The sequence below is a fragment of the Pleurodeles waltl genome, chromosome 4_1, assembly GCF_031143425.1.
Source record: "Pleurodeles waltl isolate 20211129_DDA chromosome 4_1, aPleWal1.hap1.20221129, whole genome shotgun sequence".
Lineage (NCBI taxonomy): Eukaryota > Metazoa > Chordata > Amphibia > Caudata > Salamandridae > Pleurodeles > Pleurodeles waltl.
Window position 1 is genome coordinate 389,310,207 of NC_090442.1, and position 17,080 is coordinate 389,327,286.

The following is a 17,080-nucleotide window of genomic DNA, read 5'->3' on the forward strand; positions in this document are numbered from 1 at the left end:
GCTTTTGGTTCACACATGCTGATGAAAAATCTCATTACCATTTAGCAATCACTAACCATAATATATCTGCCGTTCAGGTCTTTCACCGTTTTCCAGTGCAGAAATAACAGACATCTAGCCATCTTTGTCCTCTAGCATACAATGAATACTTCACATTGATGCAAATATTCCGCCATCTTTGACAGCCTCCTCCAGCGTTAAGTGCCTCTCCTGGATCAAACCTAATGTTGTATCTCCTCAAGTACACCAGTACCTCATATCTCTTCAGGTATCTGTTTAGACCTCTTTCTTTCCATATCAACATTCTAGTGTTTTCTACTATTGTCTGGTAATGTAGCCGCATTCTATTAATGCAAGGGGAGCCCATGACATTTTAATTCTTGTCTTGTTTCAGCCACCATCAGTATGTTTCTTTACTTCCCCAGCGTGTATCTGTTTTCCTTGAGTGCCTGCTTCTATCAACTTGACTCTCAGCCAGTCTAATTAGGAACTTAAAGCTATCTTAAATATCCACCCCATGGCCTACCTATTATATAACTGATAGCTTCAGTCTGTTTTGAAGAAGCCCAAATTATACCAATGTAACGTACCCCCACCCTCGCACATCACTCCAAGGGTTCCTTTTCTTCCACCAACTTCACTTACTAGTTCTGAATGAATGTGCAGGGGATGTCAGATCCACAGCCCCAGTGGCGAGCTTCTGAGATCTGGCCATCTCTCATTGTGGTTTCATACTGATGGCCTTGTGACTGCTTGCTATCTGCAGGTGTAAAAATCATTGGGGTATGACTACAAAGGAAAGCCTTGATCACCACATGGTCCTGTACACATATCACATCTCTGTCTTTAAACACCCAGATGCTTTAATATTGCACTCTGTCTTAGAACCCTTTGCAGAACTCCTTACTGACTCTGAATAACATGAGAAATTTGATGAGGGATAAATGTGGAAGAAACCTCCCTGTAGGTAATAATTAAACACCATTGTGCATTGTTGTGAGAAGAGCCTTTAGTTTGCACTTCTGGCAGTCCTACTGGGGTGCTGCTCTTTAACAACCTTAGCATTGCACTCTGTGAATTCCAGGCTGCCAAGGCACCCCTTTCCCTCAATCTTCCAACCTCAGAACATTTTGCCCCACTCTCAATTTTCCGTAATTAGTGCAAGACTCACCTCTTTAGGCAATTCCTAAACTAAGTTCCATATTCATTTGAACAACTTGGATTATAAGCATGAACTGTGATGTTCTGTTTCTCAAAGTGTGTTTAACCATCTCCTCATCTTGTAATCCTAACTTCGAAACTCTTTTGTAAGCAACAACAGTCTCATATTAGCTGGTTCAGGGGTGCTGCATAAATGGATAAACAGACATAAAAAAAAAAAGGAATGATGAGTAGCAGACGCAGAGTGGTAAATCATACGAGCTATGAAAAAAGATGACAGGCTTCTCCCACCTAACTCTGAAAAACGTAGGTATAACAGCAGAACTTAAAAAACCTATTCACACCTTCTAATTTTCACACTTTTTGTTGGGTTTTCCTGACAAATGAGAAAACATTCCAAAAAAGTAATTTCAGTATGAGAAGCTTCTTAACCTGAGATGGTCACAGAAAAGGAACAACGAATTGTTCAATCATAGTAATATTTGTTACCAATCCAAGAAAAGGTTCTACTCAAGATGGATTAAATTGAAGTCAAGTGAAGCAGTTGGTGTAGATGGGACGTTACTCTGACCGGCTTGTTAAGAGCTGGGTTAAGTAAGAGTTAAAGGATTAAATAGCCCCTTCCACCTTCCCCTCAAATGGAGTGTCAAATGTCTGGTTGAAGGGGTGCAGATCTATGCTTGATCTTCTGGATCACCACGTGAGGTGTGTTTAGAGGGATTGAAACGAAAATAAACTTGTTCTCATAGTGATCATCCTGAAAAACTGACATAGATAAGTCGTTAAAGGACCTTACCCTAAAGGTGCTGTTCTTGCTAACTAGTGGCCGATACCCACAGAATGTTACTTGAAGCACTACTCAGGCTTGCCCTCAACCTCAATATTTTTTGCATATTTATTGTGCCCTTATTGTCTGATTAGCATAGCTCTTAAGGGAAGATGGGGGCTTTACAGGCACTTATTGCTGGTAGTTTAACACTAAATGTATATTAAATTAACACTATATCTGCACATTCTAATGTTCTTTGTAGAATGTGTCCGGGGAGTGGGCTAATCTGCAAGATTTGATTGCAGAAAAAAGGACTATATCCTGGTTACAAATTAAATCTGACCAAGCCTCCTATTCTGCCATTGAATATTGGGAGTAATATGTCAATTAATTAACCAGACAAAACACTTATTTGAGGAAACAGGCTCCAAGTCTGCACACAACAGATTCCAAGTTAATTTATTGGTGTCTGTGAGCAAATGAGGAAGAAAGAAGTAAAAAGGTATAAATATACATCATCTAAGTTACACACTAATATGTACAATAAGCAACAGTTAAGTTCTTGGAAACTACTTTGAGGGTAAGAATAAAGGCATTAACATGAAAAGCCAGAGGTGTCAGTCGAATCCTGGTGCACTGAACCGAACCTGATTAATGCCTGCCAATGCATGACGTATGGCAAAGGCAGCACAGTTGTTCTTGTTTAACCATAGATCAAATTCAGGAACGGCCAACCAGTTGTTAATATCCAATCAGCGATTATTTTTATTAGATAACAAACGGCCAAACGAAAATGGTAAGATTTATGTTTCGGCTTCCTGTCGGGGAGACCAGATCCTCGGGGCCTGCACACGTTCCCAACATGTCCACCACTAGGCAGCTCCAAAGCTCAGATAGAAATACCACAGGGCCTGAGAGAGTCCAAGTGGGGGAAAAGGGGATTAGGTAGGGAACAGCTGGGAAGGAGACCTGTAGGAAGCAAGAGGTTAGACAACACAATATCAAGATATAATCACATTGACTTTCAATAGACTATGATTCTAAGAGTTCTTATACTGTAATCATGGATAACCTAAGAAATGACTATAACTAGACCTCAGGAAATCTAGGTACCTGGAAAAAATCAAGAATGGGTTAATACAATGTTTCATATGAGCTTTTCATGAAATACCACATACTGTCTAGAATACAAGAACCTTCTTGAATAATGTTTCAGAATAAACATGGCATTTTTACATGAGGACAAAGGCTATCTGAACATTCCCTGAAAACAACAGGAACTGTACTAGGAATTTAATATGCACAAAGGATGTTGCACTTTGAATTAAGCATTTTCAAAGAAATCCAAAAGCTCTGGATAAATGTGTGCACCTCAACAAACACTACACACCAAAGTTTTCAATGCCATGAAATGATCGCGCACACTGCCGATCTAAGAGCCAAGCGTTTTATGCCAGGGTTGAATCGTGCACACTGTTGCTGATCTGAATGCCAAGGTTTACATGAGAGAAATGAATCGCGCACACTGCCGATTCCAACAAGAATATGCAAATGTCATGAAATTATCGCCCACACTGTTGATCTGAATGCCAAGGTTTACATGCTAAGAATGAATCGCGCACACTGCCGATACGAACAAGAATATGCAAATGCCATGAAATGATCGCGCACACTGTTGCCGATCTGAATGCCAAGGTTTACATGAGAGAAATGAATCGCGCACACTGCCGATTCCAACAAGAATATGCAAATGTCATGAAATGATCGCCCACACTGTTGATCTGAATGCCAAGGTTTACATGCTAAGAATGAATCGCGCACACTGCCGATACGAACAAGAATATGCAAATGCCATGAAATGATCGTGCACACTGTTGCCGATCTGAATGCCAAGGTTTAAATGAGAGAAATGAATCACGCACTCTGCCGATTCGAACAAGAATATGCAAATGCCATGAAACGATCGCGCACACTGAAAGTTTCACAAATAGGCCCAAAACTCGAAGTCTTTGAGAACGGGGGTCGGGGGCCCAGCCCGACCTCCGCCTTACTGCCCTGCTCAAGGATCACCAATATAATTAGGGCAGGCCTGGAACATCAAGGTAAGCCTCTGGAACAGGAGCTCAGGAAGTTGCTGCTGCTCTGCACCAGGAACTCTGAATAGTGAGCACGTGGAGCTGGGCTGACTCCCTTATATAGAGTCTGGCCCAGCCCACAAACCACACCCAGTCATGCTGCAGGGAAAGCTTCTAGAAGGTCCTAGAAAGGGACCACACCCTAACACACTCAGTAAGCCTACAGCAATACCTTGCAATTGAACAGTTATTGCAAACATCATTAATAGTGTTTTTCAAGGTTAAACTCTGCAATGCAAAAGGTTAACATACTGCATATAAACACAATGCATGAATTATGCTCTTGCATAAAGACTGGGGTTTTGCATTTTTGTCGCCCGTAGAGCGCGCACTGTCCTGATGTTGACACTTCCACTGCATTGCAACTCCTACCGTTTCCATCTTTTATCCTCACCGCATAAGTACAAGGTTGTATTAAGCTTTCCTCAGACCTGATCACTCTTAGGTTTGTTAATTGTTCTTGTCTAGCCCACCCTTCAAAGTTGAATTGATTCCAGGAATGGAGGGGTTGTACCTGGTGAATATAGTAAAATGGTAAGATTTATGTTTCGGCTTCCTGTCGGGGAGACCAGATCCTCGGGGCCTGCACACGTTCCCAACATGTCCACCACTAGGCAGCTCCAAAGCTCAGATAGAAATACCACAGGGCCTGAGAGAGTCCAAGTGGGGGAAAAGGGGATTAGGTAGGGAACAGCTGGGAAGGAGACCTGTAGGAAGCAAGAGGTTAGACAACACAATATCAAGATATAATCACATTGACTTTCAATAGACTATGATTCTAAGAGTTCTTATACTGTAATCATGGATAACCTAAGAAATGACTATAACTAGACCTCAGGAAATCTAGGTACCTGGAAAAAATCAAGAATGGGTTAATACAATGTTTCATATGAGCTTTTCATGAAATACCACATACTGTCTAGAATACAAGAACCTTCTTGAATAATGTTTCAGAATAAACATGGCATTTTTACATGAGGACAAAGGCTATCTGAACATTCCCTGAAAACAACAGGAACTGTACTAGGAATTTAATATGCACAAAGGATGTTGCACTTTGAATTAAGCATTTTCAAAGAAATCCAAAAGCTCTGGATAAATGTGTGCACCTCAACAAACACTACACACCAAAGTTTTCAATGCCATGAAATGATCGCGCACACTGCCGATCTAAGAGCCAAGCGTTTTATGCCAGGGTTGAATCGTGCACACTGTTGCTGATCTGAATGCCAAGGTTTACATGAGAGAAATGAATCGCGCACACTGCCGATTCCAACAAGAATATGCAAATGTCATGAAATTATCGCCCACACTGTTGATCTGAATGCCAAGGTTTACATGCTAAGAATGAATCGCGCACACTGCCGATACGAACAAGAATATGCAAATGCCATGAAATGATCGCGCACACTGTTGCCGATCTGAATGCCAAGGTTTACATGAGAGAAATGAATCGCGCACACTGCCGATTCCAACAAGAATATGCAAATGTCATGAAATGATCGCCCACACTGTTGATCTGAATGCCAAGGTTTACATGCTAAGAATGAATCGCGCACACTGCCGATACGAACAAGAATATGCAAATGCCATGAAATGATCGTGCACACTGTTGCCGATCTGAATGCCAAGGTTTAAATGAGAGAAATGAATCACGCACTCTGCCGATTCGAACAAGAATATGCAAATGCCATGAAACGATCGCGCACACTGAAAGTTTCACAAATAGGCCCAAAACTCGAAGTCTTTGAGAACGGGGGTCGGGGGCCCAGCCCGACCTCCGCCTTACTGCCCTGCTCAAGGATCACCAATATAATTAGGGCAGGCCTGGAACATCAAGGTAAGCCTCTGGAACAGGAGCTCAGGAAGTTGCTGCTGCTCTGCACCAGGAACTCTGAATAGTGAGCACGTGGAGCTGGGCTGACTCCCTTATATAGAGTCTGGCCCAGCCCACAAACCACACCCAGTCATGCTGCAGGGAAAGCTTCTAGAAGGTCCTAGAAAGGGACCACACCCTAACACACTCAGTAAGCCTACAGCAATACCTTGCAATTGAACAGTTATTGCAAACATCATTAATAGTGTTTTTCAAGGTTAAACTCTGCAATGCAAAAGGTTAACATACTGCATATAAACACAATGCATGAATTATGCTCTTGCATAAAGACTGGGGTTTTGCATTTTTGTCGCCCGTAGAGCGCGCACTGTCCTGATGTTGACACTTCCACTGCATTGCAACTCCTACCGTTTCCATCTTTTATCCTCACCGCATAAGTACAAGGTTGTATTAAGCTTTCCTCAGACCTGATCACTCTTAGGTTTGTTAATTGTTCTTGTCTAGCCCACCCTTCAAAGTTGAATTGATTCCAGGAATGGAGGGGTTGTACCTGGTGAATATAGTAAAATTGGAGAGGCGGGTTTTGTGGTCATTATGTTACAATAGGTAGATCTTTGAGTGTTTCCCTTAATGCATTAGTTATTGGTAGTGGTGCAAAAATGTAAACAGTTCACAGTTTTTTAGAATAATTGATGACCATATACTGCCCTATCGAATTTAAAGTATGCACCTCCATGCAGCCATTTTCTATTACAAAACTGTCTAAATGAGACAAGTTCAAGGTTCAAAAGGGCTGATTTCATGAGTCAAGACAGACTTTAGTTCATGTGAGTATCCTGAAAATCTGATATTTATCAATCCTTCTTGAGTGTACATTGCTTACTGCTGCCTTCAACAAATATTTATTGTGTGTGTGATGTAATAACTGTGGTTCTGTTCAGTTCAAATTTCATGTTCCCACGCCCACTCGCTGTCATGTCATGGTTTCCGTAATGTGGTTTCAGTCTGCAGAGACACGAAAAACCCATGCATACATGAAAAACACGTACTCCCACAAACCTTTTTTTTTTTTTTTTTTTTTTAAACAGTTTGTGTCTGAGATGTTCCTGCTGCAATACAATTATGAAGCACTTTTATGCTCCTTGGACCTATGTTTGAGACCTATCAAATGCTAAAAAGTTATTTATATTACCCACAGGTATAATAAATACCTCTATCTGACCGCAGTAAGTCTGTATTTGGCATTTTTCCTCCTCAAATGTTGGTGGCTCAGATCCAGGCAGGTGGCAGGCAAATGTCCAGCACTTTAGAAATGGGAGTGTTTGTATGTCTCAATTGCATGATAATCTCATTGCAGGACGCCCCCAACCCCCTAAAAATATGTTGGTCCCACAATGACACAGAACCTTGGTGGGTTCAGGAACATAAATTCACTGGTGTAGTGAAGGAGGTGGTTTTCTGTTACCAGTTTACTTAGCCTCTTCCCCCAATCCCCCGAGTGATGCTCACTCCATAGGCGCTGGAAGGTGGTGTGAGTGTGGGGGGACGGGGTGCTGTAGCACCCCAAAGTATCCATTCCAAGTATCCGAGTATTAAAGGTGATTTTACATTTTGTTTTTCTCTGGTCCTGTTTGCTATATGTTCAAAGACAGAGGTCAAATGCCAATCTAGTCTTCAGGCAAATGACTGCTTATCCTTTACACATGGAAATTGATGTTTACTTGCTTTTCTCTCACTGCAAAGTGTGAGGATTTTGTAAAGTGAACTATGTGACCATTGTGCTCGTTTGACAGGATAGGCAGTAGAATGTCATTTTCTTCTAACACCACACAAAAGTTAAATGGACTGTACAAATATTTCAAAATAAATAATGTAAGGGAAAAGACTAGCTTTTTTTCTTAATCTGAAGTTTGATGCAAATATTTGAATAGAATCAAAACAAATAAAAAATACTTTACCTGGTGATACTCATGAAAATCTGCATAAACCTGATTTCCACACATTGTTTATTCTCTATATAGTTTTCTATAAATAAATAAAACTGTATTTCTGTGTGAAGTTAGTGGTCATTTCAATTGAAAATGTGACATCTGTAAAATGACAGTGTACCACCCGGCGGTTAAAGTGCATTAAAAAAAATTAAGGGAACTGTGATGGCACATGCAGTGGGATCAGGGTGAGTGAGTTTGGGGGTGGGGTAAAAGGCGTGGCTTAAAAAACGTATTCCTATTTTTGGTCTTTCACCTTCAGGTAACTACGTCTAAAATAGCACAGAGCTTAAATGAAAAATAAATGCCAGTTAAGCTAATCATTGGAAAATGCACCTTCATATATTATGAAAGCACTATTAGTTAATGCACCTCAGATGTCTGTCTGTAACCGTAGTGCCAAAGAATTGAATCCTAATTGATTCAGTTAATAGTAGTGACTTGTGTATGTTTAGAGCTACAAGGTTTCAGTCTGTGACAAAAAGCACAGTGAATATGTAAATCATGATTTTAAACTTGCACAGCGCATAAGAAAGGCTGTTACAAAATGGCTTAAGATTTTTTTTAAAAAGTGCGTCCAAAATATACATTTTAGTAATACCCAAACTGTATGCAGTGCTCTTCTTTTTTTTTTTTTTTTTTTTTTTTAAACTGTCTTTTAAAAACATACACTTCACAGGTCAGGTTTGCAATAACTCTCAAAAAGAATAAATCTGTCTCATCGGGAAGCTTCAAGGGATGCCATCAATTGAAGCCAATACCCCTTTCAAGCAGCCTTTGCATTTGCAGATTGATCAGTTGTGTACATTTACATTTCTTTCAGACAAGCAGGCACCATGGCAGAAAGGCTTGTTTCTTATTTAGCTGTCTGCCCCTCCCACCACTTCACAGCACAGGAACTCCCTGTCATACATTTCAGCTGAAGCATTTTGAAGGTTGGAATAAACCGTCCCAGGACGGTTGTCTTTTCACAAAAAGTAGCGGTACTGCTTTATTTAAATTAATAAAGTATGGGCACGTCGTGCCCCTTAGATCCAACCCACTTCAACCACTGGTACTACCACAACATGTCTTTGTAATATATTTCTGATGGTTTGCTCCAAAATGCAACTACAAGCTACACGTTCACCATTGTCCTGCTGATAGAGCGTGGCTCATGTACAACACTTGTTCTTTATATGGATTTTAAGGATCCCCAGGAGTTCAAGTGAAGTAACATTGATGGCAGCACCCTCAGTCTGCAGATTGTTCCAGCACCACTGGTTCACTCATTAGGTATATCTGTTCCATGATTTACTAGTGCGTAAATATTTTCATATGTTGTATTATGTTGAACAGTGCTGCCTAACCTCCAGAAGAATTCATGTCAAGTAAAGGTGTAAATGGTGGCACTTGTTTAATTAGTTTTCTCCTGTTTGAAATATTTGAAGGATGTATGAGATATTTACTGACATGTCTGTGAATAAAATGTTTTTTATAGCTTCCCTTGATGCCTTGAGAGAGAAGTTCTTTACAGCACACGTTTGTGGTTTGTTGTGTCAGGTATGAGGTTAATCATATCACTGGTGGGGAACACTGCCACTTCAGAGGGTTCTGGTATTACTGCTTGAAATGGGCATTGATGTGTAACTGTTAAAGTCCACCTTTCTGCTTGATACCAACTACTAATCTCACACTTGGTGTATTGCATGCATGCTATCTCTTCTCTTCAAAATTAAGAATAAATGATACCTAAAATTAGGTTTTTGTTTATTTTATTTTTTTGACATGCTTTTGAGGGCTCACCTTTATCTTGCAGTGGGCTTAGAGGTCACCCATTGCTTACCATTGGTTGGCTTCATTGTCACTCTTAATTACTTATCAGTCAACTTTCGTAGGCTGCTTTCCTCTTCATGTGTTTGTCCTTCACATGGAACATGAATGCATTGCTTGTGTACTTACACTGCTTATTTTTAAATGCGCAATTTGTTTTTAAAGCACTCTCGAAGAGTGTGATTCTTCAGCTCTCTCTAGTGTACTTCTCCCACCTCCATGGTCTATCCACAGTCCCATTGTCCATGTGGTTGCCCCTGTGTCTTCTACCCACTCTCCATTGTTTCATGTGGTTGCTTCCGCCCACTCTATTGTCTGTCCGTTGCACCCAATCACTGTTGTCCGTGTGATGGTGTCACAATGTCCTTTGCTCTGGATCTGCACGCCGCTGAACAAAAGGCCCACCTCCCGGCGTCACCAACTCAAAGCTATTATAGCACAGAGTTATGATGAAGCCAGGCGAGGGGCAGGGAATTAGGGTAGGGAACTGCAGGGAGGGAGATCTGAAAAGGAAAATGGTTAAAACAGATATGTATTACTCATTTATAACAGCATTGACGTGTAATTATACTCTTAGACAAAGGCATCTCTTTGGTTGCGAGTCGAGACCCTTAAGAACTGGGCATAGCCCTTCTTTGAATCATAAACCAAGAACATTAACTTACAATTATACCTATAGACAAAGGTGTCCCAGCAATAGCAAGTTGAGACCCTCATGGATAGGACGTGGCCCTTCTTTGAATCATAAAGCAAAATATTTACTCACAATTATATCTATGGACAAAGGCGTCCTTGCAATAGCAAGTTGAGACCCTTATGGATAAGACGTGGCCCTTCTTTGAATCATGAGACAAGAACATGAACTCAAATCATATCTATGGACAAAGGCGTCTCTGCAATAGCAAGTTGAGACCCCTTATGGATAGGGCGTGGCCCTTCTTTAAATCATGAGGCAAAAACATGTGCTCCCAATATACCTATGGACAAAGGCGTCTCTGCAATAGCAAGTTGAGACCCTTATTGATAAGGCGTGGCCCTTCTCTGAATCATAGAACAAGAACAATTGGTAAAATCATGATACCGCAGGATGGCATGAGCTTTAGGCAAAACTGGCTGTGGCCCTTCTCTGAGTCATAGAACAAGAACAATTGGTAAAATCAAGATACCTCAGGATGGCATGAGATTTAGGCAAAAGTGGGCATGGCCCTTCTCTGAATCATAGAACAAGAACAATGATCGAGCAACAATTATTCTTTTCACCCTAAGAACATCAAGCCTATGCATTGGGATTTCAACAAGGCTTAAACATGTATTTCACATATCGCACTTCCAAAAGAAATGAACTACAGCTTGCTTTCTATTCGTGAAAAAAGCGCCTTCATTTTGGTAACTGAAAACGCTTTTCACTTCAAGGCCTTAAGCGCTTTCCCCTCGTGTTTGAAACACTTTCTCTAATCCCAGAAATGCTTTGACCTTCATGCTTTGAAGCGCTTTGCTTTCCGTGTGTGAAACGCTCTCTTAATGCCTTAAATATTTTTGCCTTCATGCTTTGAAGCGCTTTGCTTTCCGTGTGTGAAATGCTTTCTCTTAATGCCTGAAATGCTTTGGCCTTCGTGCTTTGAAGCGCTTTGCTTTCCGTGTGTAACGCTTTCTATTAATTTCTGAAATACCTTGGCCTTCTTGCTCTGAAGTGCTTTGCTTACCGTGTGTGAAACGCTTTCTCTTAATGCCTAAAAGGCTTTGTCCTTCATGCTTTGAAGCGCTTTGCTTGTCCTGCCAAGGGCGCTCCACTCGTGTGGACCGAAGACGCCTTGCCCGTTGTGCTAAAGGGGCGCTTTACCTTTGGAAGCAACAACCCCCTTCAAGATTTGGCTCATCAAGACCTTATCGCTACGAGTACGACCTACTCGTATCTGAATTCACCAGGGAACAAGGATGCTCCGGTTTGCTGCCACTCTGCCATTCAGGAATCTGCTTTTCCTCAGAGGAACCTCCACGAGGTCTGACTGCATCGAGGTCTTCAAAATAGTGAGCAATGTGCTTGAGTGTTGCTGGGCTTTATAGGTCTGTCACACCGCAAGATTGCCGCTGCCTCTAGAAACATGGGAATTGTAGTCCCTGCATAGAATAGCACTGATAAGTGCATCTTGTCCATCAATGTCCTGACCCTGCAGCTACATGAGCTTTACCACAAGGCTGGCGATGCTGATGACCACTTCTAGAACAAGAGGGGATGACAAGAGGTGCGCATTAAAGCACTGCAAATACGCGCAGTGGAGTTTCGGGCGGGACCTGCACTGCGCACAGCCTTATTCCTGACAGATTGCCCCAGACCTCTCTCCCACTCAACCTTGACTGTGTGGGTGAACTCACTGTTGTCAGTGTGGCTGCCCCAGCCCTCCCACTGGCTGTTCATTATTTGTGTGGTTGCCCCCAGCCTGTCCCAATGACCCTCAGCCAATGACCCTCAGTTATCAGTCTACTTCAGATCTGAGACCAATAGGTGTGTTGTAGGTGAGAACTATTGGCTTTGCCAATGCTTGGTCTTCTGGATGTCTGCAGCAGGCACTTGATATAGATTTGGCTATTTATGTCAGTCCATTCCGGATTAGTTTTGTGTGTCCATGCGCACCATTCATTTGCCCCTTTACTGTAAGTATTACATCAAATAATTGTTTCTTACAATATATTCTTTCCCATTATGTAAACCCCATGCTTAGTTTGGTCCTGTGATTAAGGTTGCTTCTCTCTTCTCTACAATATTTTATTGTTTCACAGTCTGGTTGTACGAGACCAAGTTCTTGGAACCAAATGTGACGGTTTTTGTTAGTTCTTAAATTATTTCACTTTGGACTGTTGATATGCAAATATTGTGTTCCTGCTCTCTTCTTTGCGCAACCAGAGGAACCTGTACTGCCTAGGTCTACGACGGAAAACTGCTTCTAGTAGCTGTTTAACAAAGCATGGCGCTTCAAGTAACAGACATGCAGATGTGCACCTCCCAATGTAGGTGTGTGCAAACTGACACTTTTTCCACATGTCTTTTTGCACCGGACCCTGCATTTCTCACTGCTAAGGCAAGGGCTCAGTTTTCCTTTGAAATAAAGATTTACATGTATGTCTTCTCTATTTTCAGCTTGGTAGTTGAAGACAAAATGTTATGGATTTATGTCCAAGTTGCTTTTTATCCGCTCTGCCGATAGACATCAAGTGCACATCTGCACTGTGTGCGTTATCATCTGGTCGTGGTGCCCTCAGACATTTCTTAATTTTATGCAGGGTAAGATTAGCGGATATTTGGCAGGACTAGTTGGCCTTCCACAACTGGTGGAGAATTATTAGGAATTCTGAAACTGGGTGTTATGCAAAACTACACTGATGTAGTTGAAGCAGTGAGAGAATCCCTTTGAGTACCACCATCGCTGGCCGGACTTAAACTATGGTAGTAACACTAGGGAATTTGACAGTTTCTTGATGGCTGACCAATTTTGCACATTGACTTTTTAATTGTTTCAGCCGGTTCCAGATTGTCAAGCCTTTAAGAAGGAGATCTTGAGGCCAGCGACGATCAGGGGCCATTCTAAAATTGTTGCACCACCTGATATAGCCCCACTCCCTATCTGGGCACTAAAACCCAAGCGGTCATTGTGCATTGGAACTGAGAAAATGTCTCCTTCAGGGCACGTTGTGTATTTGTAGAGGTAGGTCAGCCATGCGTTGTTCTCGAAGTGCATTGAGGGATCCCAGATCAGCTCACTTAAGTGATTAGGGAGGGAGAGATTAGATCCACTGGAAATTAGAACCAAGAACCTCTTGCAGTCACCCTCTGTTTTGTTTGTAGACTGAAAAGTTGCATCTGGCACGTGACTCCATCCTGCTGATCTCCTTGTTGAAATCGAACTCCAGTGCCATGCAATATTCGTAAATAAGAAGCATTCCAGTCAGTGAGTGAAGGGTCTCTTTGAAGAAAGACGGAAAAAGGCCAACTTAGTCCAGTAATCTGATGTGGTCTCACACCAAACTAAACAAAAGCATTGCAATAAAATAACACAATGGTCTTAAGTCTCTGGATGCTACTGAGCCTTTCTCTTTGACATATGACTAGGATAAGTCTCTCTTTTGGTTCTTGTATAACATATGCATTCCTTGTTAAACTGATCAGCTTGTGAGGGTGCCGAAGATTGCTAAAGACCCTAGATCATTAAACAGTTCCAGACATAACCAACACCCAGCTGGTACCAGCGGTCATTCAGGACTCCATGGTTTCACGATTCTGCATTGTCTGTTCTCTTATGAAGGGAGTGATTGATGGCAAGTGCAATGAATAATAATGCTTGGCTTGATCTGAAAGAAATGGATATTGACTTAAACCAGAATCTTCCTCCTTTGACCTGGGCATGTGGTTCATCTTCTTGCTCTCTAACCTCCTAGTTTTGTGTGATATTTGGAGGCCTGGTGTCCTAAATAGAGGGACTGGGGCGCAGCCTTGGCTCCTTCAGGTCTGTATAGTCCTGATCTACAGTTTTAATTTATTTGTCAACCCCTGGAACCAGATACACTTACCCTCAGTTTGAGTAGTAATGGTCACACACACAACACCCGCAGCTCTGATATATGTAGAAAATTGAGGAAGACTGCTTATTGTCCACAACTCTGTAATTTAGCAGTGGGCTATAGCACAGTGTGATGATCTCTCACATCAACGAGGTTCACAGCAAGAGAATAGGCAGTTTCAGTGGCTGATTACATTCCCCTTTTGAGAGGGGACTCCCTTAAAGTCCTGCTTGCACAGTGATGTATTATCCTATTCTACTTTGTCTTCCCTAAAGGAAGTGTGTTTAATTTGATCCCGCAGTTCCCATTTTGGGCCACCGACACTCTATTTACCCATTTAATTTACATTACTTAAATGTCCTCACCAGGCATATCCTGAGCGCATACGAGGGAAATATACACGAACTGGAAACTGGCTCTCCATTGAGTAAGGGAAGCTTTGGCATCACTTCCTAGTGCCTGGATACCTTTGGGTTGAGGCCCCTTAAAAATAACGATTGACCAGAGCCACTAGAATTGTGATTGTGCAGCTGCAGCGATTTTTGAGTAATTATAGATTTGCTGCATTTGCCACATAAACCATCATCTGCATAATCTGCAGATTTTACCAAAAAAATGTTTTTAGCTCAAAAGGTTCAAATGTTACTAAGAATGCAGCAACAATGTTGCTGCGTAGTGGTAGCCCCTTTGCAAAGCTGGACTTGGTTACCTTTTTGTTGCCTATTGCTATATTTGGATGTTAATCTGGCAATAATGAGGTGCAACCAATGCTTACAGTTTACCAGGTTTAAAAAATCACAAAATTAAGTACTACTATTACGAAATGTGCCACATTATGTTGCATAATTTGCCTTTTCGTGCTGCATAATTTACTTAACCTTGCTGCATAATTTGTCCCTCTCTCCTGCCGCATAATTCCAGTGGCCCTGCTCTTGACTTCCCATCATCACTTATGTTGAGCGTCTAGTTTCTAAAGTATTGGCTTTTATTTATCTAGGTCTCCCTTCTTATGACTTTCGGCAACTTTCAAACTTAATGAAGTGCCACATTACAATATTGTTTCTTGATGTTTGTAGTAAGACTACTCTACAGTAGTATCACTCGCAAAGTTACTTACAGAATCTTTCCAAGCTATTGTTGATCATCTGAAAATATTATTATATTACTTAATCAACAAACACTTGCTACACACTTTACTAACGTTTCACGCACAATTCGTAATTCCGGATTCTAGGTTAAACAGACTTAAAAACGTTTCTATTTCGTCATCCCCATTTGCAGACTTCTAATTGAGGATCCCTAGTTTACAGTCCATCTACAGCCACCCATCCCGTTCTCCAGTAGAACCAATTACTTTTGTTGGTACATAAATAAATAAAAAAATAGTTTTACTGTATTGGGAACGTGCAATATAATGTATCTTTGGAGATTTCAGATGGTCCACTGCATTGCACTCGCATTAGCAGGGAAAACAGGGAGAGATTTTCTATTAAAAAAAAAATAAAAAATAACACCCTCATGGTTTAGCGAATGAATAAGATTACTTATCCCTTCAGTTCCCTCTGCCTTGATAATCACATACCTAGTCGGACAGTTGTATCACGCGCGCAGTTGTGCTCCGAGATTCAGACCAACTGCATTGGCAGTGGGGAGGAGTTTTATGGGACGTCTTGTGTCTGATTATTTTTCAGGATTGTAACCAGAATGTTTGTTTTAACAGACTTGTGTGGACTGGAAACCTGATGACAGTTCATTTTCTGCACTGGCTGAAATCCAAGAACCAGCAAAGACTGATACGGTAAGAAGAAATGGGAGGAGAGTGTGTAAGACACAGGGTAGCATCATCTCCTGCCGCAGAAGCCATCAACCGTCTAGTACCTTCAGTCAGTCCAGACCTCACAACTAACTGCCTCAGCTTATTTGACTATTAGTTTAGGTTTTTATTAGGCATTTGTGGGCCTTCAAGCCCCAGCCTATGGAGAGGTGGTGGTAGGGAAAACATTGGGACTGGCGGAACATGGCCCTGATGACAAGTAGCCAGGTAACAGCCACGTTTCCCCCCGATACCTGTGAGCTGTTGCTGTGTTTTACCTGCTTTGTGCATCATTGCTGCCCATGGTGTTTAGTCTCATACTTTACCCTGATTGTAAGCCAAATTGGCTCAAGGAGTACCCCGTCCAATAAACTCAGCTTGCACAGCCTACAGAGAGGTATATAGGCATTGGTTAAGTTTGCAAGCAAAGAAGCTCTGGTAGAAGGTTTCAAGGGTCCCTATAGCATGGTTGCATACGAAACATTTGATATGAGCCTAGAATGCCAAAACCTTTACCTTGTATAAATATCTTCTTACAGACGTTTCAACCTGGCCATCAACCCATTACTAAGTTCATCACTGAGAAATGTATGAATTGGGAGTTGTGATAGAAAAATGAACGAAGTTCTAAATGCAGGCAGTGAGGTTGTCTGGATTTAAGGAAACTCTAAGAGCGAGATTTTGCCAGTGTGTATTTTGGAGTTTTTTTTCCCCATAAATTTTAATGAGAATGCAGTCTGCCCATCAACGAATACAATATCATGCCATAATAGCAAACATGACCAGATACTAGCAGCCTCCCAGAAATCTAGCATTTTATACAAATTTCAATATAAGTTCTCCTGGATAGTGCTCCAGAAATCACTGTTTCTCTGCTCCTGGACTGATATAACAGTGTTCACGATAGAGAAGAAGAATACAGACAGGAGAAGAACAAAGAGCATACCAAAACAGCTGTATAGACCACTTCCACAGTTTCTCCCCCATTGCACATATGTGTCACTAAGTCCC

General features: G+C 41.5%; 1 protein-coding gene across 2 annotated transcripts in view; it reads left to right on the plus strand.

Moving 5' to 3' along the window:
- The window catches only part of IRAG2 (inositol 1,4,5-triphosphate receptor associated 2), an 871,311-nt gene that overhangs the window by 535,261 nt on the left and 318,970 nt on the right, over positions 1-17,080 (plus strand). For both annotated transcript variants that reach the window (XM_069228582.1, XM_069228581.1), the window contains exons 20-21: positions 9,371-9,432; positions 15,977-16,054. In XM_069228582.1, the coding sequence (XP_069084683.1) occupies positions 9,371-9,432; positions 15,977-16,054 (140 nt within the window). The remainder of the gene's footprint in view (positions 1-9,370; positions 9,433-15,976; positions 16,055-17,080) is intronic.